The 27184-nt window shown below is 36.0% G+C and overlaps 1 protein-coding gene across 15 annotated transcripts in view; it reads left to right on the top strand.

The window, feature by feature from the left end:
• Nucleotides 1-25179, top strand: part of USP15 (ubiquitin specific peptidase 15) — a 126351-nt gene extending 101172 nt beyond the window's left edge. For 9 of the 15 annotated variants that reach the window (XM_036299536.1, XM_036299535.1, XM_036299533.1 and 6 more), the window contains 11 exons: nucleotides 6194-6277; nucleotides 6369-6463; nucleotides 6558-6749; nucleotides 7617-7732; nucleotides 7913-8185; nucleotides 9408-9478; nucleotides 9823-9938; nucleotides 10544-10693; nucleotides 12837-12940; nucleotides 15779-15867; nucleotides 20319-25179. In XM_036299536.1, the coding sequence (XP_036155429.1) occupies nucleotides 6194-6277; nucleotides 6369-6463; nucleotides 6558-6749; nucleotides 7617-7732; nucleotides 7913-8185; nucleotides 9408-9478; nucleotides 9823-9938; nucleotides 10544-10693; nucleotides 12837-12940; nucleotides 15779-15867; nucleotides 20319-20501 (1473 nt within the window). In that variant the 3' untranslated portion in view covers nucleotides 20502-25179. Of the gene's footprint in view, nucleotides 1-6193; nucleotides 6278-6368; nucleotides 6464-6557; nucleotides 6750-7616; nucleotides 7733-7912; nucleotides 8186-9407; nucleotides 9479-9806; nucleotides 9939-10543; nucleotides 10694-12836; nucleotides 12941-15778; nucleotides 15868-20318 lie in introns of those variants that run through there. The other 6 variants (XM_036299529.1, XM_036299528.1, XM_036299530.1 and 3 more) reach the window with 4 other exon arrangements.
• The last annotated feature ends 2005 nt before the right edge of the window (nucleotides 25180-27184 follow it).

Genomic DNA, 27184 nt, shown 5'->3' with positions numbered 1-27184 from the left:
TGCTGCTATGAACATAGGGGTGCATATATCCTTTCTGATTGGTGTTTCTGGTTTCTTGGGATATATTCCTAGAAGTGGGATCACAGGGTCAAATGGGAGTTCCATTTTCAGTTTTTTAAGGAAACTCCATACTGTCTTCCATAGTGGCTGCACCAGTCTGCATTCCCACCAGCAGTGCACAAGTGTTCCTTTTTCTCCACATCCTCTCCAGCACTTGTCATTTGTTGATTTGTTGATGATAGCCAGTCTGACAGGTGTGAGATGGTACCTCATTGTTGTTTTGATTTGCATCTCTCGGATGATTAGTGACTTTGAGCATGTTTTCATATGTCTCTTGGCTTTCTGAATGTCCTCTTTTGAAAGGTGTCTATTTAGGTCCTGTGCCCATTTTTTGATTGGATTGTTTATCTTCCTTTTGTTAAGTTGTATGAGTTCCCTATAAATTTTGGAGATTAGGCCCTTATCAGATATGACATTGGCAAATATGTTTTCCCACACAGTGGGTTTTCTCGTTGTTTTGTTGATGGTTTCTTTTGCTGTGCAGAAGCTTTTTATTTTGAAGTAGTCCCATTTGTTCATTTTCTCTTTCGTTTCAAGTGCCCTAGGAGCTGTATCAGTGAAGAAATTGCTTCGGCATATGTCTGAGATTTTGTTGCCTTTGGATTCTTCTAGAATTTTTATGGTTTCCTGTCGTACATTTAAGTCCTTTATCCATTTTGAGTTTATTTTTGTGTATGGTGTAAGTTGGTGGTCTAGTTTCATTTTCTTGCATATATCTGTCCAATTTTCCCAACACCATTTATTGAAGAGACTATCTTGGCTCCATTGTATGTTCTTGCCTCCTTTGTCAAATATTAATTGAGCATATTGGTTCGGGCCGATTTCTGGGCTCTCTATTCTATTCCATTGATCTATATGCCTATTCTTGTGCCAGTACCAGGCAGTTTTGAGAACAGTGGCTTTGTAATACATCTTGATATCTGGTATTGAGATCCCACCTACTTTGGTCTTTTTCAGGATTGCTGCAGCTATTCGGGGTCTTTTTTTATTCCAGATGAATTTTTGGAGAGTTCGTTCTAGATCTCTGAAGTATGCCGTTGGTATTTTAATGGGAAGTGCGTTGAATTTATAGATTGCTTTGGGTAGTATGGACATTTTAATGATGTTGATTCTACCAATCCATGAACACGGTATGTTCTTCCATCTGTTTATGTCTTCCTCTATATCTTTTTTCAACCTCCTGTAGTTTTCTGAGTAGAGGTCTTTTACCTCTTTAGTTAAGTTTATTCCTAGGTAGCTTAATTTTTTTGGTGCAATGGTAAACGGGATTGTTTTTATAATCTCTCTTTCTGAAAGTTCACTATTGGTGTATAGAAATGCCTCGGATTTCTTGGGGTTAATTTTGTATCCTGCTACATTGCCAAATTCATGTATTAAGTCCAGTAGCTTTTTGATGGAGTCTCTAGGGTTTTGTATGTATAATATCATGTCGTCTGCAAATAAGGACAGTTTTACTTCCTCTTTTCCAATTTGGATGCCTTTTATTTCTTCTTCTTGCCGAATTGCAATGGCTAACACTTCCAGTACTATGTTGAACAGGAGTGGTGAGAGGAGGCATCCCTGTCTTGTTCCTGTTCTTAGGGGAAATGGTGTTAGTTTTTGTCCATTGAGTATGATGTTGGCTGTGGGCCTGTCATATATGGCTTTTATTATGTTGAGGTATGATCCTTCTACTCCCACCTTGCTGAGAGCTTTTATCAAAAATGGGTGTTGAATTTTGTCAAATGCTTTTTCTGCATCAATTGATATGACCATGTGGTTTTTTTCTTTCAATTTGTTTATGTGATGTATCACGTTTATTGATTTGCGGATATTGTACCATCCTTGCATCCCTGGGATAAATCCTACTTGGTCCTGGTGTATGATCTTTCTGATGTACTGCTGGATCCGATTTGCTAAGATTTTGTTGAAGATTTTGGCATCTATGTTCATGAGGGATATTGGCCTGTAATTCTCTTTCATTGTGTTGTCTTTACCTGGTTTTGGTATTAGGGTGATGCTGGCTTCATAGAATGAGCTTGGAAGTGTTCCTTCCTCTTGAATTTTTTGTAGTAGTCTGAGGAGGATAGGTTTTAGTTCTTCCTTGAATGTTTGGTAAAACTCCCCTGTGAAGCTGTCTGGTCCTGGGCTTTTGTATAAACTAAATACTTTAAAGGTTAGCACAACTTTTTAGAAACTTGAAAGCATGAGGGATGTGCAAAGTATCATTATTTTGAGTAAAATAATTCTCAAAAGGCTTTTTCTTGCCAAAGGACATTAGAGGAGAGCCTCAAAAGAAGGTGTAACCAGGGAAATACAAAAGAATAAGAAGTAGTAGTATAGGAGAGGGGGATGATGGCGGCGTAGGTAAACTTCTGTACTCGCCACCTCCCACATCAAAATTCCAACTAAAATACAGAACAACCATTGTTCAGAACTACTAGAAAGTTGGCTGAATGGAAGACCTATAACTAGAGAAGTAAAAAAGAAAGTACACTGAGACTGATAGGAGGTGCAGAAGCGAGGAACGGGCTGGTCCAGCACCCACATGTGCTGCTTTTTTAATCAGAGGGAGATCATCTCTGAGGATGCTGCCTGAAGGAGCAAGGGGTCCCAGCCCCACACCTGACCCGTACCCCAGGGACCCAGAGCTGGGAAAAGAAGTTCTTACGGGCAATAAGAACTACGGACTGTAAAAACCAGTGCAGATTGGGGCTCATGATACAGAGGCTACTGACCCAGCTGTTCCTCTTAAAAGGCTTGCACCATGAACTGAACTTACAAGGTCCCACTTCCCCTGAGCTCCAGTACCAGGACGAGGAGGAACTGGATTATCCAGCATTGGGGCAGGAACTCGAGGGCAGCTTTCTTCCAGACGGAGGTGCTCCCAGGGTTCATTGTTCCTATGCTGGGACCTCCCTGGTCGCAGCCATTTCTGTTTGCTCCACCCTGGTGTTTCTCTAAGACCCGCCTCATCCAATTTACAACCCCACCCAAGCTGTGTGCAGAAGCTTTTGCATATGAATGGCCTGTCCTTACTCAAGCTAAAATCTCTCAAACAGCCCTGGCTGGTTTGGCTCAGTGGATAGAGCGTCGGCCTGCAGACTAGAAGGTCCCAGGTTCGATTCCGGTCAATGGCATGTACCTTGGTTGCAGGCACATCCCCAATGGGAGGTGTGCAGGAGGCGGCTGATCGATGTTCCTCTCCCATCGATGTTTCTAACTCTATCCCTCTCTGTAAAAAATCAATAAAATATATTTTTTTAAAAAAATTAAAATAAAATCTCTCAAACAAGCTGCAGCTGGGTCCAGCAGCCCCAAACCTATCAATAAAATGCCCAAGACCCAGCACCAACACCAGCCTGTCTTGCTTCATATCTGGGTCTCATCTGTGTACTTCCAAACCCAATACAAAGAGGAGGAATCTACAGATCTCTCTGTAACTCCTACTGGGTGGACCCAGACAATGGCTGACTTTATACCTTCCTGGAGAACCAAGAGCCAGTGTTCAGTGTCAGTCTATACCAGATTACAACTCTACACATCCATAAATGACACACTCAAGTGAGCACCAAAGCCCCACTGAAGCAAGTCCTGCTCTATATGGGTGTCTCCTGTACAGCAGCTCTCCCATTGTAGTTGCAGCTGGTCCTCATAGCCAATTGGCCTGGAGGTTAATTCCTCCCAGTGACACCAACAGCAGTGAAGTCTCAACTACAATAAGACTTTGCTCACAGCCCACAAAGGGGTGCACCTAGAGCTCCCAGCTCAAGTGACTGGCTGGGAGCTATAGAACACATACACAAGGCCACTCTACCAATTCTAGGAGACATAGCAGCTATATCCAGTACATAGAAACAAACACAGGGAAGCAGCCAAAATGCGGAGACAAGCGTCACAAATGGAAGAAAGCAAACTACTGAATATAGAGTTCAAAACCGCGGTTATAAGATTACTCAAAAATCTTCTAGAAGCCTCCAGAAAAAAAGGAAAAGAACCAGTCAGAAATTAAGCATACACTGACTGAAATAAAGAATAATATACAGGGATTCAACCGTAGAGTAGAGGATTCTGATAATCAAGTAAACGATTTAAAATATGAGGAAGCAAAAAAACCCAACCAGAAGAGCAAAAAGAAAAAAATATCCAAAAATATGAAGATAGGGTAAGGAGCCTCTGGAGCAACTTCAAGCGTACCAACATCTGCATTTCGGGGGTGCCAGAAGAAGAGAGAGATCAAGATACTGAAAACCTATTTGAAGAAATAATGACAGAAAATTTCCCCTACCTGGTGAAAGAAATAGACTTATAAGTTCAGGAAGCACAGAGTCCCGAACAAGGGGAACCCAAAGAGGACCACACCAAAAACATCATAATTAAAATGCCAAGGGCTCAAGACAAAGAGAGAATCTTAAAAACAGCAAGAGAAAAGCAATTAATTACCTACAAGGGAATACCCATATAACTGTCAACTGATTTCTTAACTAGAAACTATGCAGGCCAGAAGGGAGTGGCAAGAAATATTCAAAGTGATGAATAGCAAGGACCTACAACCAAGATTACTCTATCCAGCAAAGCTATCATTTAAAACAGAAGGTCAGATAGAGCGCTTCACAGACAAGAAAAAGCTAAAGGAGTTCATTACTACCAAACCAGTAGTATATGAAATGCTGAAGGGTATTCTGTAAGAAGAGGAAGAAAAAGAAAAAGATCAAAAAGATGAACAACAAAATGGCAACAAATACATACCTATTAACAATTACAATTGAATCTAAAAATCAAAATAAGTGAATAAGAAATCTGATGAACAGAATTAACTGGTGAATAAAATAGAATCAGAGGCATGAAAATGAAACCGACTGACGATTCTCAGAGGAAAGGGGGTGTGGGGGCGGGAAGAGATTAAACATCTTTTGTGCATATATGCATTACCTGTGGACACAGACAATAGAGTGGCAAAGGCCTGGGACGGGGCTGGAACCGAGTGGAGGGGGCAATGGGAGAAAAAAAGAGGGATATCTATAATAATCTCAATAACAATAATTTTTTTAAAAAGTAGTAGTGTAGGGAAAGAAAAATTTTAAAGGAGGGCGTGTTCAGCAGTCATGCTAGGGAGGTCAGTAATATATGGACTGAAAAAGACTTGGTTGTATGATAGTATTGACAACATTTATAACAGGATAAAAAAGGTGAAGACAGAAGCCACAGTGGATTCGTTGATAAGTGAATGGGAGGTGAGGATGTTATGATAGTCAGTGTAGACACTGCTTTTAACAAGGTTTTTTTTTGGGGGGGGGGGTTAATTAGGGAAAACAATGAGGGATTATTTCGTTCTGATTTTTTTAGAAATGTGTATATATTCCAGTGTTTATGTACTACTCAAAATAAAATGAAATAAAGGAAATTACTGAGCTTAGGTTCCAGAGGAAGCAGCAGAGCATGGGATTCAGAGCATAGATGCTAGGGTTAGCCTTGAGTTGGAAGGACACCTGATTCTCTTTGCACAGGAAAGGACTCAAGTTTGTAGGGGGAAAGCAAGTTGGAGATTTCTTCTCCAGTAGCATCTAATTTTCTCCAGATAATGAAGGGAGAAGTGGTGAAATAGGAAGCCAAAGGAATGCTGAAGATTTTAAGTAGTTACTGAGAGAATAAGTAAATAAGGGATACACAGACTTCTGGCTAGCGCTGAGGAACCAGTTGAGATAGGGCATTGAATTTGTAGTGCACTAATCTTTAAAGTTGGGCAGTTTTCTCCAGTCTATGTGAACAGCTCTCTAAGAAAGTGTAGCAAGAATAAAACTGAATAACAAATAATTAAAGGTTTTGCAATGGAGTAGTTGAAGTGAGGAATCATGTGCAGTCTGAATGGAAGGGTATGAAGACAGGGAGCTAGTAAACTGGGAACAGGTTATAACAAATTCTAAGAAGTTAACTACAGTTGAATGCAAATGTGAGTCTTTGAATTGAATAGCCAAAGGACAATAAGGTACAGATAAATTATCCATATGGACATTGTCACCGGGATGATGTTAAGATTGGAGACGCTGTGAGCCAAATGCCAAGTGAATGTGAGGAAGCAAACATGACATTGGTCTCATCTATTGAATATTTTTTGCAAAGTAATAAATTCATTAAAAAAATTTTTGTTTCTTAGTACAAAGTGATTGTCCCCAAAATTGGAAACATACTTGATCTTTGCACAGCATTGTCGGCTTTATCAGGAGTACCTGCAGATAAGGTAAGATGGTTCTGGGTTAGAAGAATGTAAGTTGGAGTTTATTTTTGCAGTGTTGTAAAACCAGCTCAATAGAAATTTATTTTTTTTTTAGATGATAGTTACTGATATATACAATCATAGATTTCACAGAATATTCACAATGGATGAAAATCTTAGTAGTATTATGGAGCGGGATGATATTTATGTGTAAGTATAAAATTCATTTTGAAAAATATCACGAGAAAATATTCAAAAGAATAACAAAAGTTTTCAGAATTTATTTTCAGCTTTGTCTTTATAGGTTTGAAATTAACATCAATAGGACAGAAGATACAGAGCATGTGATTATTCCTGTTTGCCTACGAGAAAAGTTTAGACACTCAAGTTATACCCACCATACTGGTTCTTCACTTTTTGGTCAGCCTTTTCTTATGGCTGTACCACGAAACAATACTGAAGATAAACTCTATAATCTCCTACTTTTGAGAATGTGGTAAGTGTCAGATAATTCTGCATTAGGAAGATAAAATATAAAATAGCTAGAGAAAGTAAAGGTGCATAGTACATTAGATAAGTCTGTATTATCTCTAGTTTGTTTAGATAGGTAGCAATTTAAAAATCAAAGTATAGTCTAATCCAGTTTCTTGATCATGTAAAACATTAGTGAGTTAATTTCACACCCAGGAAGCATGAATCCTTTTAGCCATTTTCACCAAATGTTAATAGTTGGAAGAAAATAATAAAAATGTATCATGCATATACACTCTAAAATCATAACAATGTCAGATGTTTTATCTCTTTGTACACACTGCTACTTCAAGAACTCATACAAATAAACAGTTTTATTTAAAAGGATAAACTTTCATGGTTGGTAGTATTGTAAGGCAAACGCTCTTTGTCTTCCTGAAACCTTGAATTGAATTTTAAAGTAATCAAGAATGTCATTTGATCCCTTTCTTTTGTTCTTTATCACTGACATATTTAGTATTCTTACTTATTTTAATTACTGTAGTCTCATAACCCATACATAAAGATCATGTTACACACCTATAAATGATCTTAGCAATAACATATATATTTAACCTGAGAATTTTTAAGTGGAGAAATTATTTACCACACACTTTTTACATATAAAAATATGTTAAAACTCAAGAAGAACAAATCAACTTTTTATGAAGACAACCAAAACAAATGATTAGTCAGTTCCACATAAGGAACTTTATCTTGAGTTGAATTTATCCTTGAATCTAGCAAATGACCAGTTATTGCCTTTAAAAGTTTTATTTTATTGAAAGAATAGAAAATTTTAAGTTTTTACCTTTATAGCACTGAACTTGTTTGATTTCTGATTTTATTTAAGCCGATATGTCAAAATATCTACTGAAACTGAAGACACTGAAGGATCCCTACATTGCTGTAAGGACCAAAATATTAATGGGAATGGCCCAAATGGCATACATGAAGAAGGCTCACCAAGTAAGACTTTCCTACTAAATTGTGAAAACTCTTCACTTGGATTTTTGCCTCAGAAAAGTCAAGAGGATGGGGATTAAGGAACTAAAAGATATCAGCAAGCTTAGGAAACATAATGTTAGTATTAATAATTTTTAAATGCAACATTGAGTTTTCTTAAAGATTTCTAATATCTAAAATTAGGTGAAATGGAAACAGATGAGCCAGATGATGAATCAAGCCAAGATCAAGAACTTCCCTCTGAGAATGAAAATAGTCAGTCTGAAGATTCAGTTGGAGGAGATAATGATTCTGAAAATGGATTATGTACCGAAGAAACTTGCAAAGGTCAACTCACGGGACACAAAAAACGATTGTTTACATTCCAGTTTAACAACTTAGGCAATACTGATACCAACTACATCAAAGACGATACCAGGCATATAAGATTTGATGATAGGCAGCTTAGGCTAGATGGTAAGTATTTGTGAAAAATGGCTTGAACACTAAACTTTAGCAAAAAGCGTGTTATTTTTTTAGATGGAAACTATAAAATTCAACACATTAATTTTAGTACTTATCTATCTAAAATCTTAAGTTAAAAGCCTTAATTTCTAAGTATCCTATATAATAAAATCCTAATATGCAAATCGGCCGCAGAGGGAGGTGATGGCAGGCAGGGTGTGTGGGTGGGGCCAAGCCACCAGCCAAAGCAGGTGCCAGCTAGGGCCCCCCCACAGTCGCCCTGCCGGTCGCCCCACAGATTGGCCCTGATCGCCAGCCTGGCCTAGGGACCCTACCCTATATATGGGGAACAGTCTCTTAGATTTCAAAATTAAAACCTGGCAAGGCTACACTAACACTGAAAAAACGGATGTTACAACAATGACATGCATGGACTCAGGCTTGCACATTTTGTGGTCAGCCCTGATTCTGACACTTAATACTGTGTGACAAAGCCTATTACTTAACTTCTCTCTGCTTCAGTTTTTCCACCTGTAAGATGGGGAAAATGGTACTACCTCCTCAGAAGGATCATGTTATGTACTACTTTTTATAATCAGGGCAAAAAAATGTAGCTGCTATACAACAGCAAGACGCCTTTCACCTGTATGAAAAGTATGGTCACTGGTGCGTGCAGCCTCCCAGATTGCAAGAGGGATGTCCGAGGGCGCAGGCTGGGCTGAAGCCCCCCCCCCCCCCCCCCATCCTACTCAAATTTCGTGCACCAGGCTTCTAGTACTAAAACAAATGTTAATGTTTATTAAATAGAGGTTGGACTTATGCTTAAGTTTTGTTTTGGTTTTTTAATTCCTAAAATACTATAATGGTTTAGAAACAATGATTTGCCCTTATCACCTAATACAGTGGTCGGCAAACTCATTAGTCAGCAGAGCCAAATATCAACAGTACAACGATTGAAATTTCTTTTGAGAGCCAAATTTTTTAAACTTACACTATATAGGTAGGTACATTGTTATTAACTTAATTAGGGTACTCCTGAGGCTTAGGAAGAGACACACTCAAGGGGCCAAAGAGCCGCATGTGGTTTGCGAGCCGCAGTTTGCTGACCATGGACCTAATCAAAGTAAAAGAGATTGTTATATGTTTATTCTCACATATGTCTTAACATTAAAATACACTGATCTTAACACTAAGGCATATTAAATTTTAAAGAAAAATATGTTTTCCACCTTAGAAAGATCTTTTCTTGCTTTGGATTGGGATCCTGATTTGAAAAAAAGATACTTTGATGAAAATGCTGCTGAGGTAAGTCATCACTCTTTTTTTATATTTTCCATCTTGATCACACTGTTTTGTTGCATTCTTTTGCTTCTACCAAATGTATTTATTTTGCCAGTAAAAAATTGGTTGGTTATGTACTAGAAAATATTTATTTGTTTTAAACATGCTTTCTGTTTATACTTTTTAGTTGTTTTTAAGTGTGTATATAGAACTTATTTAGAAGTGTGGTGTAAATCTTAGCTGAAATAAGCTTTATGATTCTTTTGAGGAAGTTTGCGAGTTTTTCATTACTATTCATAGTAATATGGTATCACTAAAATGAGTTTTGTCTCATTTGTTCTCTTAACTCAAGAAATACTTCTCTTTAGGATTTTGAAAAACATGAAAGTGTGGAATATAAACCGCCTAAAAAACCCTTTGTGAAATTAAAAGATTGTATTGAGCTTTTTACAACAAAAGAAAAGCTAGGTGCTGAAGATCCCTGGTAAGAAACAAAGTTAAATAGTTCTTTCTAATTTTTTTTAAGGTTTATACGGAGGTATGTGGTCCATCAAGTTAGAAAGATGATAGCTAAATTCCCTTTGATATTTTAAATAATAAGCATTTATTTATATATTTTATTAAGAGGGATGAAAATGTCTTTAAAAGTATTAAAATGTTAAGCTTTAATTCCACTATTATATTTTTCATAATAATTACTTTTTCTTGAGAATTTTTAGCAGTGCTGCCATTTTGAGAGAAACTGTTTTAGGAAAATTGTAATATGTTATGTGGTATTATTAATTTCATTAGAGCCCAGAAATTTTGAGATTTTTCTAATACCTGCATCTCGACAGAATTAGCATACTGAAATGTAAATAATCTAGCCTTCGTCATTTATTTGAATATTTATTTACATATTCATAATAGTTAAACTATTTGGAATATGTATTGAATATAAAAATAATGGGAATTCCTATTAAATCTATTTGGTGTATATTAGGCATACAATAACTGCTCACTAAAATAATGTAGAACTTTTCAAACTTTTTAAATACATATTGTTTTAATTGCCTCTATCAAGCTTTAAGTGTTTCCCTTCATTTTTAGGTATTGCCCAAATTGTAAAGAACATCAGCAAGCCACAAAGAAATTGGATTTATGGTCCCTGCCTCCAGTACTTGTGGTACATCTCAAGCGATTTTCCTATAGTCGATACATGAGAGACAAGTTGGATACCTTAGTTGATTTTCCTATCACGTAAGTTTTAATTATGCTTCATAAACATCAGACAGCTCTAACTTTTTTTAGTCATCAGGTAGCATTGGACACAGTCTCAGGTTTTGAGTGTATTTTTGAGTAGTTCTAACAGTTCATAACGATCAATAACAATCTTTATTCCTACTTTAGAGATTTTTTTGAAGAACAAAAAGAAAATATACTTAAAAAGAATAAAACTCATTCTGTATTAACATTATTATGGATTTGTTGTCCCTGTTTATAAATCTAAGATACTCATGTGACCTTGGTGATTTTATTTTTTCTTAGGAATCAATCATCAGTTTTTCCTAAATATCCTTTTTTTTAAAGATTAAAGTAATATATAAAAACAATAATAAAATTGTTTAGAAAGATAACACAGTAGTGATATTGTGTCACCACCTTCAGTTTTTCTTTTTCTTTTTTTAATATATTTTATTGATTTTCTACAGAGAGAAAGGGAGAGAGATTGAGAGTCAGAAACATCAATGAGAGAGAAACATTGATCAGCTGCCTCCTGCACACCCCCCACTGGGGATGTGCCCGCAACCAAGGTACATGCCCTTGACCAGAATCGAACCTGGGACCCTTCAGTCCGCAGGCCGACGCTCTATCCACTGAGCCAAACTGGTTAGGACTCCTTCAGTTTTCTTATTGCATTGTCCAGAGTATGATATCATATTCGTAGAAAGGTATGAAGTGGTCTGGAGATGTAGCATCTTTGTATTCCTCTCTTTTTAAGCTTTCACTGAATATAATTGAGAATTCAGAAGGACAAAAAGGGAATATTGTATCTCATTCATGTAGTCCAGGAAGGACTTTATGGAACAAAATTATGCAACAAGAACTTCATACTTTCCAATTTTGCTAAAGAACATTGATAGTATTTTTATACATTTCATGATATTTCTGCACCAAATTTACTTGCTATAGTTAATAATTAGACAAATGCTTAAGGCAGGTATATAAAGGTGATTGGAAGGAAATAAATGATATAGTATTAAAAACATTCTGTGGATTGCTTATTCTAACTGGTGATTATAAATTTAAAATGTTGCCCTAGCTGATGTGGTTCAGTTGGTTGGAGCATCATCCCGTACACTGAAAGGTCTCAGGTTTGATTCCTTGTCAAGGCACATACCCAGTTTGCAGGTTCAAACACAGTCGGGGTGCACGGGAAGCAACCAATCAATGTTTCTCACATCGATGTTTTTCTCTTTCCCTCTCTCTCCCTCTCACCCTCTTTCCCTCTCTCCTTCTCTCCCTCCCCCTCTCATCTCTCCCTCCCTCCCTCCTTCCCCTTCTCTCTTCCTCTTTCTCAAAAATCAATGGATACGTATTCTCGGGTGACGATTAAAAATAATAACAATAAATAAAATTGAAAATGTTTTCAATTATGGAACCAAAAAATGGTAATTTTCTCCTTTACAAAATTATGAGCCATCAGAGTTTAAAGAATATGACATTTTGACTATATAAGTACAAGGATAACCAGAAGTAATGATAATCTCTAGAACCTATTAGAGAAAGTAGTTTAGAATCATTATTGTTTTTCAGTGAGGCAAGTACAAAAAGTGTAACCAGAAGTAATGATAAGCTATAACATGGTCATGTTCCAGTTTCATGAGAGGCAGATTATAAACAGCTGATTACATGTCACAGAATGTTGGCCATTTGGGATATACAGATTATCAGAATCAGGAAATTTAGAAACAATATTGGGGGTTAGATATATTTAAATTATTATAATATTTCCAAGAAAGTTGTTTTTCGTTATCCCTTTATTTTTCTTTAAATAATTCATTTCTTAAAATGACTTTAAAAATACAAAAACAAAAAGGACCTAGATGTTAGGTAAATAGTGATGAATACTTTTCCAAGTGCCAAAAATTAAATGTATTAGCATCAAAACATTAATCTGAATAACAACAATCACTGGATAATTTTTAAATTCTCAACCCCTAAGAAAATTTTTGACAACACATTCAAATCTCAGGAGTATATACATGATTTGCTTTATAGAGTTATTTGTCTCTTAGTAATTTCTTTAGAGATATTAATGTCAAACAACACTGATAGAGGGGAATAGAATTCATTACATGTAGGTAGAACATAAGACTAATTTGATCTGTCTTTAAAACAGTGACTTGGATATGTCGGAATTCCTAATTAATCCAAATGCAGGTCCTTGCCGCTATAATTTGATTGCTGTTTCCAACCACTATGGAGGGATGGGAGGAGGACACTGTAAGTTTACAGTTTACTTTTCTGCTAAAATCATGATGTTTGATAACTCCAGACTTTTTTCCTTAAGATATTTATTAATCCTTAAGGGGAAAATATGAGGTGTGTCTTACATGTAGTAGTTGTTCAATAAATATTGATTAATGAACAGATCTGCTTTTGAATGTTTTCAAAAAGGCATAGAGGATTGAATTATTCATACTCAGTTCATACTTGTCTATTCAGGGCTACTGTCCTTCTCTGTTCTCCTTCCCTTTCCCTTCTAATGTGTTTAATGTATGTGCTCTTATAGATCATGCATCATTGTTAAATTACATGATTGGTACTGTGCTATAAATCTCATCTTTTTCTCTTACCATAAGAAATGTCCATGTAGTCCATTGCTTCTAAACACTCATAACTTACAGGTACCATATTTTATCTCTACTTATTTCATGATGGATATCCAAATTGCCTTTAACATTCTACCACCGTAAGACTGATAAACATTATTGTTTATGTTCCCCTTTGTGAGAATTTTTTTGAGCTACATACCCAGAAGTGAGATTGTTGGGTCATGAGTGTTCAGGTACTTCCAGATGGTTCTCCAGGATGGTTATACCAGTCTACACACTTTAGTTGATAGATTTTTCATTGAACCATCTTTGCATTCCTGGAAAATCCAACTTATCTTTTAGTATTTTTTATATACCCTGTTGGATTTGATTAACTAATTTTATTTAGGATTGTTACATTTAATTTGTGCTAACCGCTACACTGTGGAACTGCACGCTGTAACAATTAATGTGTAAATGAAATGTCTACTCTAATAAAACAGGCTGGGATACTTTATCTGTTTCCTGAAGCAGCTAGCATTGTATAGGAATTAAGTATTCATGAAGTGTAGTAGAATTAACCTGTAAAAATTCTCTTACCTGGGCTTTACAGCCTTAAACTTTTTATTTATGTCATGCTTTGTGAAGTCTATTCAGTTTTCTTTTTCCAAAATGTGCACATTGTGGCATTTTCTATTTTTCAAAAAATATATCTATGTTTTCCAATTTATTTGAGAAGAATTGTTTATAATACTCTTATGCTATTTTTTCCTTTGTCTTTTTTCTCTTTTCCTATCTATTACATGTATGTGTTCTATCTTATTGATTTCTTCTCTTCCCTTTGGTATATTTTTCTTCTTGTTACTTTGGGTTTGCTCTGTTGTTCTTTCCCAGCTTTTTGAGTTGAATGCTTTTGGCTTTCCAACCCCCCCGCCCCTCTCCCCCCCCCCCCCCTTCCTCACCCTCATCCCAAGTTGAGGGCTATAATAAAAGTTCGAAATTTTCCTTTACTGCTTTTATCTGTATCCCATCAAGTTTGGAATGTCATATTTTCAGCTATATACTTTTCTAAATACATGGTTTTTACAAAACTCTTCTTTTATTCTGAATTTTATTTTGTTACAGGCACTGTCTGTATTATATTAATCCATAGGAGGGTTTATTCAGGCTTCCATGTGGCTTAATAAATGGTCTGTTCCTTAATGTTTGTGTGCTTGAAAAATAGGTATTTTTCTATTCAAACATAGAGTTCACTAATAATTTCTGCTTACCAAATGTCTTCAAATTATTACTATTTCTGGTCATTTTTTATGTTTATTCTTTTTTTGAGAGGAATTTGTCAGGACTTCTACTGATATTGTTTTACATTATTAATTGTATTTATGTTTATAATGGGTAGCTCTTCTTTCTCTTTTGTTTCTTTTACCAGGATTTGATGTTCTTTTATTTTTCTCAGAATTATAAATGTTAATCTAGCTTTCTTTTAATAACATTTAATTTGCAAACTCTGTATGCCTTTTTATAGGATTTGTCTCTCTTATAAACCATATTGTTAGATTTTTGTCTTTTTATTCAGCCTAACAATGTTTCTCTTCATTTCTGAGGGTAGCAGTTGTGAGTTCATATTGACAAATTTATGGCCCACAATAGGCTCCACTCAGAAGAACAATGCATTTGTTTTGTGATGGGTAGAATTATTTAGAAGTCGTGGCCTATAAAGTGTCACTTTTTAGAAGCTATGACAGCAGATAACTGTTTTCAGGACATTTTGCAACTTTGTTTCCTCAGTTATTAAGTAGTTTATACAAAACATGGGATGGTAAAGGGGGCAATTTTTTTTAACTTCAAGATGAAGCAAAACTTTAAAACTTGTGCAAATTAATCACTTTTTACCTTTCTCTTGCTTTGTACTTTTATTAAAGAATGAAAATTATTATAGTGTGAAAACCACTATAAATTAGTGGGCTAGTATTGTTGGAAAATTTTGTCATAGAAAATTTAAATTATAGGTGAAGTTTCAAACTTTGGAGTCAGAGGCAGACCTGGCTTTGAATCCTAACTCTGCTACCTAACAGCTACACTGTTGGGCAAGATGCCTCACTTTCTCCATCTCTGAAATTGGAAGGATAATAATGACACTTTATGAATAATGCACAGAAAGTGCATACCACTGTGCCTGGTACATGATAAATGTTAATTACCATTTATTGTCATTAGTATTGTTACTCTGTGAATTAAAAAAATAATAACAAATCTAAAATAAATAAATAACAAATCTGTTCTGTTTGTCCCTGAGGTGAAAAGAAGTTACAAATTCATCTTATGAAAAGTATCATAGGCATGTAGATTTTAGGAAATTATTCTAAAACCTTTTAATCAATGAAATCAGTTGAATGTATAACAGATAGGCCTTATATAGATGATTATCATATAATTTTAATAGGTGTTCCTCACACATATGATTTTAAGGTTTTAATGGAAACCATAAATTATTTCAGTTATAGAGGTGGTTATATTTTTTCATTAGATACTGCTTTTGCAAAAAATAAAGATGATGGAAAATGGTACTACTTTGATGACAGTAGTGTCTCAACTGCATCTGAAGACCAGATTGTGGTAAGTGTGTCTTTTATTTTCTGAAAATCAAGAAAACCACTGTTTTAAAAAGGGACCATAGTATACTGTAGTCTGTCTTCTAGCAATTCTAATAGCTAAGAGAAACTTGCTCTGATTTAAAGAAATGTAAAATTGTCCCCTAAGTGAACATTTGTTTTCTAAATTTGCCCACTAACAAATTTAAAAGTACAAATTGCAACGTGAAAATTTTCCTGGTAGTTTTCAACATGAAAATTGGAGTTTTCTAAGGAAAATAATAACTTCTTTTTATAATAAAAATTTTTCTCTAGAAAATAGGCTCAGACATTTCTAGACTACTTAAAGTCAGAATGTTAAAGTTAAAGTAGAAAAAGAAGTCCTTTAAGGGCCTTACTATACATATGATTTTAAAAGTAAAGTCTTATCCTTTATGACAGTTAAACTCAAAATTACATAATTAGGTAAAAGAAATCATATATATATATATTTTTTTTAATTAACCCTTTGTATTGTTACTTTAATATTTTCTAAATAGCAGAAAAATTAGGAAGCTGCATCTAGTCACACTTGCATCAGTTTATCAGTTACAGCCAGAGCCAAAATATTGGCATTTGTTTTGCTTCCCATCAGAGCAGATTTTTATTATAAGATATTGATTGACAAAAAGATGACTTGTATATTCTAAGAAGAAAGTTAAGATTTGCTTGATAAAAGCTTATATTTCTATGAATTTTGCCTTTCTATAAGTTTTATTTATTGATCATATTATAAATATTAAGAATTATAAAGATTAAGAAATATAGTATTTACTCATGTGATATTTTCTATACAGAAGTTTTCTGTTGATGTGTAAAGTGCTGACTGCTTTACCATTTTTCTAAGTTTAAATTATATATTCCTGAGGGCAGAGACTAGCATTTGTTCTTGTTATGATACTTTAAAATTCTTCAACCTAAATTGTTCAACTTTGTAAATTAATAAACTTCTAGGCCCATTTATTTGACATGGTTTTGACCTGTCATTGGATGAACAGGTGAAACATAATTTTGAGTTGTTTCCCTACAAATGTTTTATTCTTTATGTATATGTAGTATATGTATATACATATAAATTTTGTACTGTTGCTTATCTCCTTATAGCAGAGAACAGACTTGAACTCTAATATTTTTTAAAATGTGTATAGGCCTAAATTGACTACACTTCCGGTTCATATTTAGACTTCTAATGTCAAGTCATATCTCTCACTTTTCAATCCTGAAATAGCTTACATCCTTTTTCAAAGTCTTTTTGACAACACTGCTCTAATCTTGCCTTCAAATAAATATCTTGTTTATATATAATATATGAATTAGATGTTTCCTTGCATCTTAATAATGGTTCTTCATTTAGTCAACAAGTACTTGAGTCTATATTTAAAACTATTGTAAGCTAGGTTAAAAGACAAATATCATTTCAAGAGGTTTACAATCTAAAGATGACAGATAAGCAAATTAATGATTATATATGATAAGTGCTATTAAATATTTTGGCTACATTGAAAGGAGGCAGCTGTCTTATGTGATTTGGGGTTAAAGGAGACAGGACCACTGCAGGGAAGTTTTCATAAAGAAAGTAGTGTTTAACCTGAGTCTGCAAGTACAAATAAGAGTAAATTAGACAAAAGAAACAAAATATTCTATGCAAAAAGAACAGTACCTACAAAAGTAAGGAAGCATGACAGAACATGACATTTAGGGAAACAGCAAATAATTCAGTATTACTGAAAGAAAGATTCTTGTTAAGGATATGTGGCAGAAATTAGCTAAATTTGGGACTCGGATTAAGACAAGTGACTTTCTTCTTTATTTAGATCTTTTTTTTTTTTTTAAAGGCTGTGAGAAGCATTGGGTGATTGTTAAGTAATAGGACATTATTAAATTTGCATCTTAACATCTGTCTGAGAACACTATAGAAGATAGATTGAACGGCACTGAGAAAAGCAGAAAGGCCATGTTCTGCCACCAGCAGAAGGGAGGCTGTCATGTAATTTAAGCAATAAAAGCTTCTAAATCTACTATATTGTCCACCTGAAACTAATATAATATTGTACTAGAGTCCCGGTGCACAAAAATTTGTGCACTCGGGGGGGAGGGGGGGTCCCTCAGCCCGGCCTGTGCCCTCTCGAAGTCTGGGACCCCTTGGGAGATAACGACCTGCTGGCTTAGGCCTGCTCCCGGGTGGCAGAGGGCAGGCCCAATCCCTAGGTGAAGCCCCTGGTCGGGCTTAGAGCAGGGCCGATTGGGGAGTTGGGGTGCCTTCCCCTGTCATGCACAGAGCAGAGCAGATTGGGAGGTTGCGATGCCACCCTCAGTCACGCTCAGGGTAGGGCTGATTGGGGGGTTAGGGCACCGCCCTGTCACACTCAAGGCAGGGTCGATGGGGAGGTTGCAGCACCACCCCCTGTCATGCACAGAGCAGGGCCCATCAGGGGGGTTGGGGCTCCGTACCCTGTCATGCACAAAGCAGGACCAATCAGGGGGTTGGGATGCTGCCCCCTGTCACGCACAGAGCAGGGCCCATCAGGGGGGTTGGGGCTCCATACCTGTCACGCACAGAGCAGGGTCAATCAAGGGGTTGGGGAGCTCCCCCCGTCATGCACAGAGCAGGGCCGATCAGGGGGTTGAGGAGCTCCCCCCTATCAGGCACAGAGCAGGGCTGATCAGGGGGTTGGGGCGCCGCACCCTGTCACGAACAGAGCAGTGTGGATAGGGAGGTTGTGGCCCCGCTCCCTGTCACACACAGAGCCGCAGGGCGTCAGGGGGTTTGGGGCTGCCCCCTGTCACGCTGATCCCGGTGCCGGGAGGCCTCTCGGCTCCGCTGATCCTAGTTCTGGGAGTCATATTACCCTTTTACTATATAGGATAGAGGCCTGGTGTGTGGGTGGGGCTGGCTGGTTTGCCCTGAAGGGTGTCCTGGATCAGGGTGGGGTCCCCACTGGGGTGCCTGGCCAGCCTGCTGCTGAAAGAAGGTATCTGGTTTGTTTCGGTTCTGTAATCGAAACAGTGTATAACTCCAGCTCTAAGATCCCGGCCTCCCTGAAAGCAGGTTTCTGGGGTTTTGTTTAGCTTCTATATGCGTTACAATGTTTCTTTAACTGCAGGCTCAGAGGCCGGCAAAGCAGGCGGGGAGCGTTGGTTTCCTCCGTCACTGAAGCAAGCAAGCCTCATGTTAGTTTCAGGCTGCCTGGCTGCTGGCAGTTAATTTGCATATCTCGCTGATTAGCCAATGGGAAGGGTAGCGGTCGTACGCCAATTACCATGTTTCTCTTTTATTAGATAGGATGTCAACTTTAGTGGTAGTAAGTGTATAGACAAGGGGAGAATGGATTTATGAGATTTACTAGATAGAATTAAAAGAACTTGATTAAGATTAGATATAAATGAAGATACAGATATAGAATAGACATGCAAAGAGGAAAAAATTACAATTTACTAAAATAGGAACTAAAGAAAGAAAATTTGCATTGAAGTTTGAGGTGCCTATATGATAGCTAAGTGGAAAGTCTCTTTATGTATTTGGACTAATAGGATTAGAGTTTAGGGGTGAGAATTGGCTTGAGTTGTGGGTCCTAGGTAGGAGTTGAAGCCTTAGGTTGAATGAGTCACCTACTGAGAAGACACAGATTGAGAAAGAGTTATGGGCTTAAGACAGAACATGATTTCTTTTAAAGGATAGGATTTAATGAGCCCAAAGAAAAGTCAAAAGAAACCATAGTGATAGAAAATCTAAGTATCACAGAAGCTAAAAATGGTTGGATTCAGGGAAGAGTAGTAGAGCATAAAATGCTACAGAGAGATTGACTGAAAGAACTAAAAAAGGCATTTATTTAATTTGTTTATAGGAGGCTATTGACCCTAGTGAAAACTATTTCATTAAAATGTTTGGGGCAGCTATTAGGTCATAGTGAATTGAGGAGTGTTCAGGAGAGTAAATGATAAATATTAGATTACCATTCTGGCTGAGGAAGACTTTTGATGTCAAGAAGTCCAGTAAATAAGGACTCCTTCAAGATACACAGTGTTGGTTGATGGAACAATAGCCTTAAGACAGAAGTTGGACTCTACAGCAAACAATGAATGATGTGATTAGAATTACAAAGAAGGTTCTTAGAGATAAGAGGGAAGAAGGCATAGAATTCTAGCTCATGTTACAGTACCTAGGTTAATCTGTTATATTATTGCATTTATTCACCTGTCCAACTAACTTAGAAAAGAATAAAAAGGTTAAAATTCCAGTGACCATTCCACTTTTATAAGTAGAAGTAATCTTATATTTAATCAATTTTTGTAACTTCCATCTGACTGTGTGGTTTTTTTATATTTGATGTGTGCCCTATCACCAAAATTGGTTGCCAGGTAAAAATTCACACTATATTATTTAATGTGACCTTTGAGAATCATGACCTTTTTAACATCCTCTGCTTGTTTTAACAGTCCAAAGCAGCATATGTACTCTTCTACCAGAGACAAGACACTTTCAGTGGAACTGGCTTTTTCCCTCTTGACCGAGAAACTAAAGGTGCTTCAGCTGCCGCAGGCATCCCATTAGAAAGTGATGAAGATAGCAATGATAATGACAATGATATAGAAAACGAAAATTGTATGCATACTAACTAATGAAAGTCCTAGAAGCCATAAAAGAGAGACTTTCCTGCTGGTGGTAGCGATTGAAATGAAGTTATCCACCACATTAAACAAACGTCTGAGATGGGGAGTTTCAGATAACTGAATGTAAATCCTTTATCAGATTTTAACTTGTGCAGTACTTGAAGTGAAACACAATGAAAACTTTAACAGAAATTGTCTCTTAATACATTTACAGTCTTGTATTTACAAGCTAAATATATATAGGAAATCACAAATAAATCCCTTTTAAGTTTGCTGCTGTTTTGATGAATATGTTTTCTTTAATTTTTTTGGATGTGAGTTAATTGATGACAAATGTTAAATTTGTGGATGTTGGTCATTTTTTGCTCTAATAATACTGCGAGAAAACTATGGCTGAACTTAGTTTTTGAATAATCTAGTTCATGTGCATTAGTCATTTAGCTGCAGTATTAATGTGGCATAAATACTGCAGTAGTATCCTTGGAAAACCAAATTTTCAAACTATCCCTGGTAATCAGTGTGGGCCTATTAAAAAACCAAATCATGATAAAAGAAACAATCTTGAAAAAGTTACTTCCTTTTGTAGTGTCATTAAAATCATCTTATTGCTACTGTGGAAACAGGTTCTAAATTTCATCCTCCATCTGAAGTCATTGTTCAGTTAAATGTGTTTTTTACAGCTATTGGGATCTATTCCTTAGACATTCAAATTCTTTTTTTACTTTCTTCGTATTAAAATGCATATTTTTAATCTGGTGTTGGTCCCAAATTAAAATTTTTGCTGTCTGTTTTTCTCTACCCCATTTTTTGGTAATTTGTCAACGTTTAGCTCTCCCAATTATTGTAATATAAGAACAGACTTGATAGTATTCTGTATCCATAGTAATAATTACATCAAGCTTAGGATGAGAAATTTTTTTCATATACTGGCCTTTAAATCATTATTGGACAATTGGCTTTAAAGGTAGGTCTGTTAACTTTCTTTGTGTGTTCCTGATGGAATTCACCATAGCCTTACAGCTTTTCTCAGAAGGTAACTTGCTATAAGAGAATTGGCATTTGCATGTTCCAGAGTGAGAACCTGTACAGTATATAAAGCATACAAACCTTGAATTTGATTTTAGTTCACCACATTTAAGGATCCAGGATGCCAAAAATATATGTGAACATTTGAAACATTTTTCATTTGCTGCTTTCCCTTTGATCTAGTTGAAAAGAATGTATTGTAAATTGGCATACAATACTGCCTTTAATAGAAAATCTAAATGCTGGGGCACATTTCACATATCGACTACCTGAGAAATTGCTTTGTGTCCTACTGTTATTAAAGCAAAAAGTATAATGTTCTTCACTTGAACTAATCAAATACAATAGATTATAAATTGTGTATTGTAAATAAAAGTTCACTCTGTGAGTGCACATTTTGGTAAATTATTTATTTATGTTAGCATTTAAAAGTTTTAAGAAATGCATTTGACCAGGATAAATAAATGAGGTATGTTGATCATGGCTTTGCTTTATACGTTGATATTAAAGCTGGTTTTACATCCTGGTATTTTAAAAGCTGCTTTGTTTTTTTGTTTGTTTGTTTGTTTTGGGGGGGGTTGTTGTTTTCTTTTTTTTCTTTTTTCTTTACTTTTTTAAAATGTAAACTAACCTCCTGCATGACAGAGGTTAAAATTTTATCTGCACTTGAGTTCACTTGAGTTTACATTTGAAATGTGCATGTTTATTTATACAGATTTCAATAAAGCTATTCAAGGCCTTATTTAGTCTTTTATTTCTTACTTTGAATCTTTTGATAAAAAGTTCCCTATTTTTGGGTAGTTAACTGATTATATGCCAAACTTTATAGTTACCATATAGTTAAAACTGGAAAGGAAAGCATGTCAGAGTAAAGTGAATCCTACTGTTTAAGGGCATGTTTTAAGTTGATTTTTTAAATTTAAACATTCATTAAACCAGTGTTTGTGTACCTACTAATCATTTCAAGAGTCTTGAGAGTAAACAAATATTCCTGCAGTTACAAAGCTTGCAGTCTTTCTGCTCTCTACTAATAGACTATATTTCCATTTTTCTGAGGTTGAAAAAAAAACTAAAATTAACTTTTTCTAACCCTAGATTCCAGTCTCTACCCTAATTGTCCATAGGGACCATTTCTTTTTAATGCCTGTAATTAACTTCTTTTACCACTAAAAGCAGTATGTTTTTTCATTGGAAATGATGTTGTTAATTCAGTGGAATTTGTCAAACTCAAATGACATTATCAACTGCAAAAAATAAACTGTAAAAATTGTGCAAAAGGCTCATCTATACTCTAAAAGTATATCTTCATTGGTAATATAGGGTAGTAGGGATATGTCCATTCTAGAATTCTACTTCTAGCTTTACGATTTACTATTCATATGACTTAGATCTCTCCAAGTATGTTTCTTTACCCGTAAAAATAATGATAACAATAACAGCAGCATTTATTGAGCACTCACCAAGGACTAGCTGTTATATTAAATTGTTATATCTATTTTCTCATTTACCACAACAGCTATGAGGTAGGGACAGTCATCCCATTTTTCATATGGAGAAACCAAGGTACAAAGCAGTTAAATAATACTCCCAAGATCACCTGATTATGATGTGGTGCAGTCAGTAATTTATCCTCAGATGTAAGTACTACCTCCCACTGTTAGAGCCTCACAGGATTGTTGAGCGCTCACATGAGCTCATGTATTTGATGGGACGGTACTTTGTGAACTATGTGGTATACTCATTACTGATTTCTTCAGTCTCAATAACTTGAGTCTAATAACTGCTTCCAAAGTACCTACAGCTCAGCATTTGAGTTTTGAATAAGAAAGATACCAGCTGGAATATTGATTAACCTTTCCCTTTTGAAATTCAATTTATGTACATTTATTACCATTTTTACTAAATTTAAATGTTATATAGTAGTTTCTGCCTTATCTTGTTCATCTAACTTAAGTGTACCCTTTATATTTTCCCAAATGCAACCCTTATTTTCAGGACTTTTCCTTCACCTATACTTAAGCTTTAATTAAACTATGAAAAAGCAGTCGCCTGGTCTTTTATTTAAATGTCTCACTTTCTCTTATAATCTATGTGGTTTCAGTAGTCCTACTTTTATTCTTGCTTTCCTAGCAACTAGATATGAAAACCATTGATTTGGGCATAAAGAAGATCAGTAAGCACTAATGCCATTGATACAGTATGAAGACAGTGCTTTTTCATCAAGTATGTAATTTCATTGAGATGAAGACATAAGAAGCCAGAAGAGAAATTGGGAGGTATCTCGTTCAGTGGCTTACCAAAGAGGGTGAGGGAAGCATACCAGTAGGAGCCTTCTACCGAGAGAGGAGGAATGTACTGTCACTAGTGCATCGTGATTATCAAAACCAGGCTAACTTTGAGTCTGTTTTATAAAGTTCTTCACAGACAATGCATTTCATTACTGCATGTTTCCCACCCTCCCTACTTGTATAGTGTAGATGAATACATGTCTCCCAATTTATTTTTTAAGGTAGAAATGTGAAGAATTCTTGTACGTTAGGGGAAGGAATAATAAGTTTGCTAAAATCTCAGAAGAGTGAGAAGGAAAGAAAAATTCCATTTTTGGAGCCAAAGAAGTGAACTGGAAATTTTTTTAAAATATTTTTTTACTCTACAATAAAATTGTTTTTGTTTTTAAACAGCTTGTCTTCAAAATGTAATTTTGTTGGTAACTCCCGAATTATTTCAAATACCAGAGGATAAAGTAAAAAGAGTTTGTTTCCACCATGCTGACGTATATTAAGTTGCAGAACTATACTAGATTGTTTCATCAGACTTTTCTAATGAGAAATACATAGGATTTTTTATGAGCATTATTCTAGGTTGGGGGGGAGGATTTCAATTCAATCTGTATATTTTTCATGTTCTTAATATTTACTATGTATTAAGAAAGGAATTTCCAAAAAGCTCAGGCAACAAAACTTTCATTTAAAACTGAATTAGAATATTCAAATTTTTATAAGTTACATAGAATAGGTTTTTAAATATCAGAATTGAGAAGATAAAATGTACATGGCAAAATTAAAATATTGATCAAGCTTTATTTGCACTAATGATGGGGTAACGAATTTTAAAACAGACAGTACAAAAATTATTTTTAACAAATGTATGCATTCTCATCCCACATTCTACCATGGTATAATTATATCCCAGCTCTGCCTTTGGGAGCCTTGAAATTGCCAGTGTTGTGAGGAGAAAAAAAAAAAAGGTTATTAAGGGAATCCAGAAAATGTATAAGTTGTTAAAACGACATATTTCGGACTAGACTGTCAAAGGGGAAAATCAGTCAAGTGGGTTTTTAATGTCATTTTTTTCTAGAAATGTCTATTAAATGTGATCATACAAGCAGCTAAGAATACAGTTATCTCTGGAAATTGTTCTTTTAAATGGAAATGCTGTCAAATATAAGACTGCATATTTTTAACATGTACAAAATCAAATATTTTGAATGTTTAAATTGTATTGCTAAGTATGTTTACTGTAGAAAATCATGGTTGAAGTTGGTGCTCATTTTGCTCAGAATTTTCCTTTGTATCAGGAACTTTTGGCTTGTTCTATATAGTTTGGTGAAGCAATGGAATTAAGTCTACACAAATAAAAGAAAATAATAAATATGGACACATCCCAGCAGCCTTTTCCCATCATGTTTATGCTTACATTTTTCTAAATAATGAAAATACTTAACATTTCCCAAACTGTTGTTTTAAACCTTGTATATTTCTTGCTTTTTAATTCTTAGTTAAAATCTTTCAGGATTCTTAAACTTTGTAACAGAACAGAAGTCTCTCCTTAAAACTTTTTTTTTTTTTTGGTGTTTTTTTAATTAAATCTTTATTGTTCAGATTATTACGTTGGTTCCTCTTTCCCCCCCCCCCCCCATAACTCCCCTCCACCCAGTTCCCACCCCTCCCTCCGCCCTCACTCCCCACCCACTGTCCTCATCCATAGGTGCACGATTTTTGTCCAGTCTCTTCCCGCATCTCCCACACCCCTTTCCTCCCCAAGAATAGTCAGTCCATTCCCTTTCTATGTCTCTGATTCTATTATAATCAACAGTTCATTCTGTTCATCAGATTCTTTATTCACTTTTTAGATTCGCTTGTTGATAGATGCGTATTTGGTGTTCATAATTTGTATCTTTACCTTTTTCTTCTTCTTCCTCTTAAAGGATACCTTTCAGCATTTCATATAATCCTGGTTTGGTGGTGATGAACTCCTTTAGCTTTTTCTTATCTGTGAAGCTCTTTATCTAACCTTCAATTCTGAATGATAGCTTTGCTGGATAAAGTAATCTTGGTTGTAGGTTCTTGGCATTCATCACTTTGAATATTTCTTGCCACTCCCTTCTGGCCTGCAAAGTTTCTGTTGAGAAATCAGCTGACAGTCGTATGGGTACTCCCTTGTAGGTAACTGAGTTTCTCTTGCTGCTTTTAGGATTCTCTCTTTGTCTTTTGCTCTTGGCATTTTAATTATGATGTGTCTTGGTGTGATCCTCTTTGGATTCCTTTTGTTTGGGGTTCTCTGCACTTCCTGGACTTGTAAGTCTATTTCTTTTACCAGGTAGGGGAAGTTTTCTGTCATTATTTCTTCAAATAGGTTTTCAATATCTTGCTCTCTCTCATCTTCTGGTACCCCTATAATTCGGATGTTGGTATGCTTGAAGCTGTCCCAGAGGCTCCTTACACTATCTTTGTATCTTTGGATTCTTTTTTCATTTTGCTATTCCGGTTGGGTGTTTTTTGCTTCTTCATATTTCAAATCTTTGACTTGATTCTTGCGCTCCTCTGGTCTCTGTTGGGAGTCTGTATAGTATTCTTTATTTCAGTCAGTGTATGCTTAATTTCTAGTTGGTCCTTTATCACAACATCAAGGGTCTCATTAGATTTCTTGAGGGTCTCATAAAGTTTATCGGCAGTTTCTAGAAAATTCTTGAAAAACCTTAAAAGTGTGGCTTTGAATTCTATATCCAGTAGTTTGCTTTCCTCCATTTCTGTCATTTGTGTCCTGTTTCTTTGTCTTGGCATTTTTTATGCTTCGCTGTGTCGACAGAGTGGCTTTCAGTGCTAAGTGTCCTATAGGGCCCAGTGGCTCAGCCTCCCCAATTACCTGAGGTAGACACTCTTGGTGCACCCCGTTGTGGGCTTTGTGCACAGGCTTGTTGTAGTTAAGCCTTGATTGTTGTAGGTAACACTGGATTTGACCTCCAGGCCAATTGGCTGTGAGAATCAGCTGTGTCTGTGGTGGGAGAACTTCTGTGCTGAAGACACCCTTATGGGGCAAGACTTGCTTCATTGGGGCTTTGGTGCTCACTGAGTCTGCCCCATGAGTGTGTCCCTTATAGATCTGTGGAGTTGTAATTAGTTGGTCCCACTCTGACCACTGGGTACACTGGCTCTTGGATCTAAGGAGGTGCTAATCTAGCCTCTGCTTGAGGCTACGGAGCAGAAGCCAGCTGTAAAATATTGCAAGTTGCCCTGGGGCCTTGGAGCAGCTGCTGTTTGTTAAGTAATTTTCAGATTACAAAGGCCAGACTTTCATATGCAAAAGCCTCCGTGCAGGGCTTGGGTGGGGCGGGGTCCCAGGGGATCAACAGGCGGGCAGAGCAAGCAGTATGGCTGCTCTCAGTC

Source organism: Myotis myotis, unplaced genomic scaffold (genome assembly GCF_014108235.1).
Source record: "Myotis myotis isolate mMyoMyo1 unplaced genomic scaffold, mMyoMyo1.p scaffold_m19_p_3, whole genome shotgun sequence".
NCBI classification, from domain to species: Eukaryota; Metazoa; Chordata; class Mammalia; order Chiroptera; family Vespertilionidae; genus Myotis; species Myotis myotis.
The sequence above is the reverse complement of the archived record's forward strand: the minus strand, read 5'-3'. Positions and strand labels throughout refer to the sequence as shown.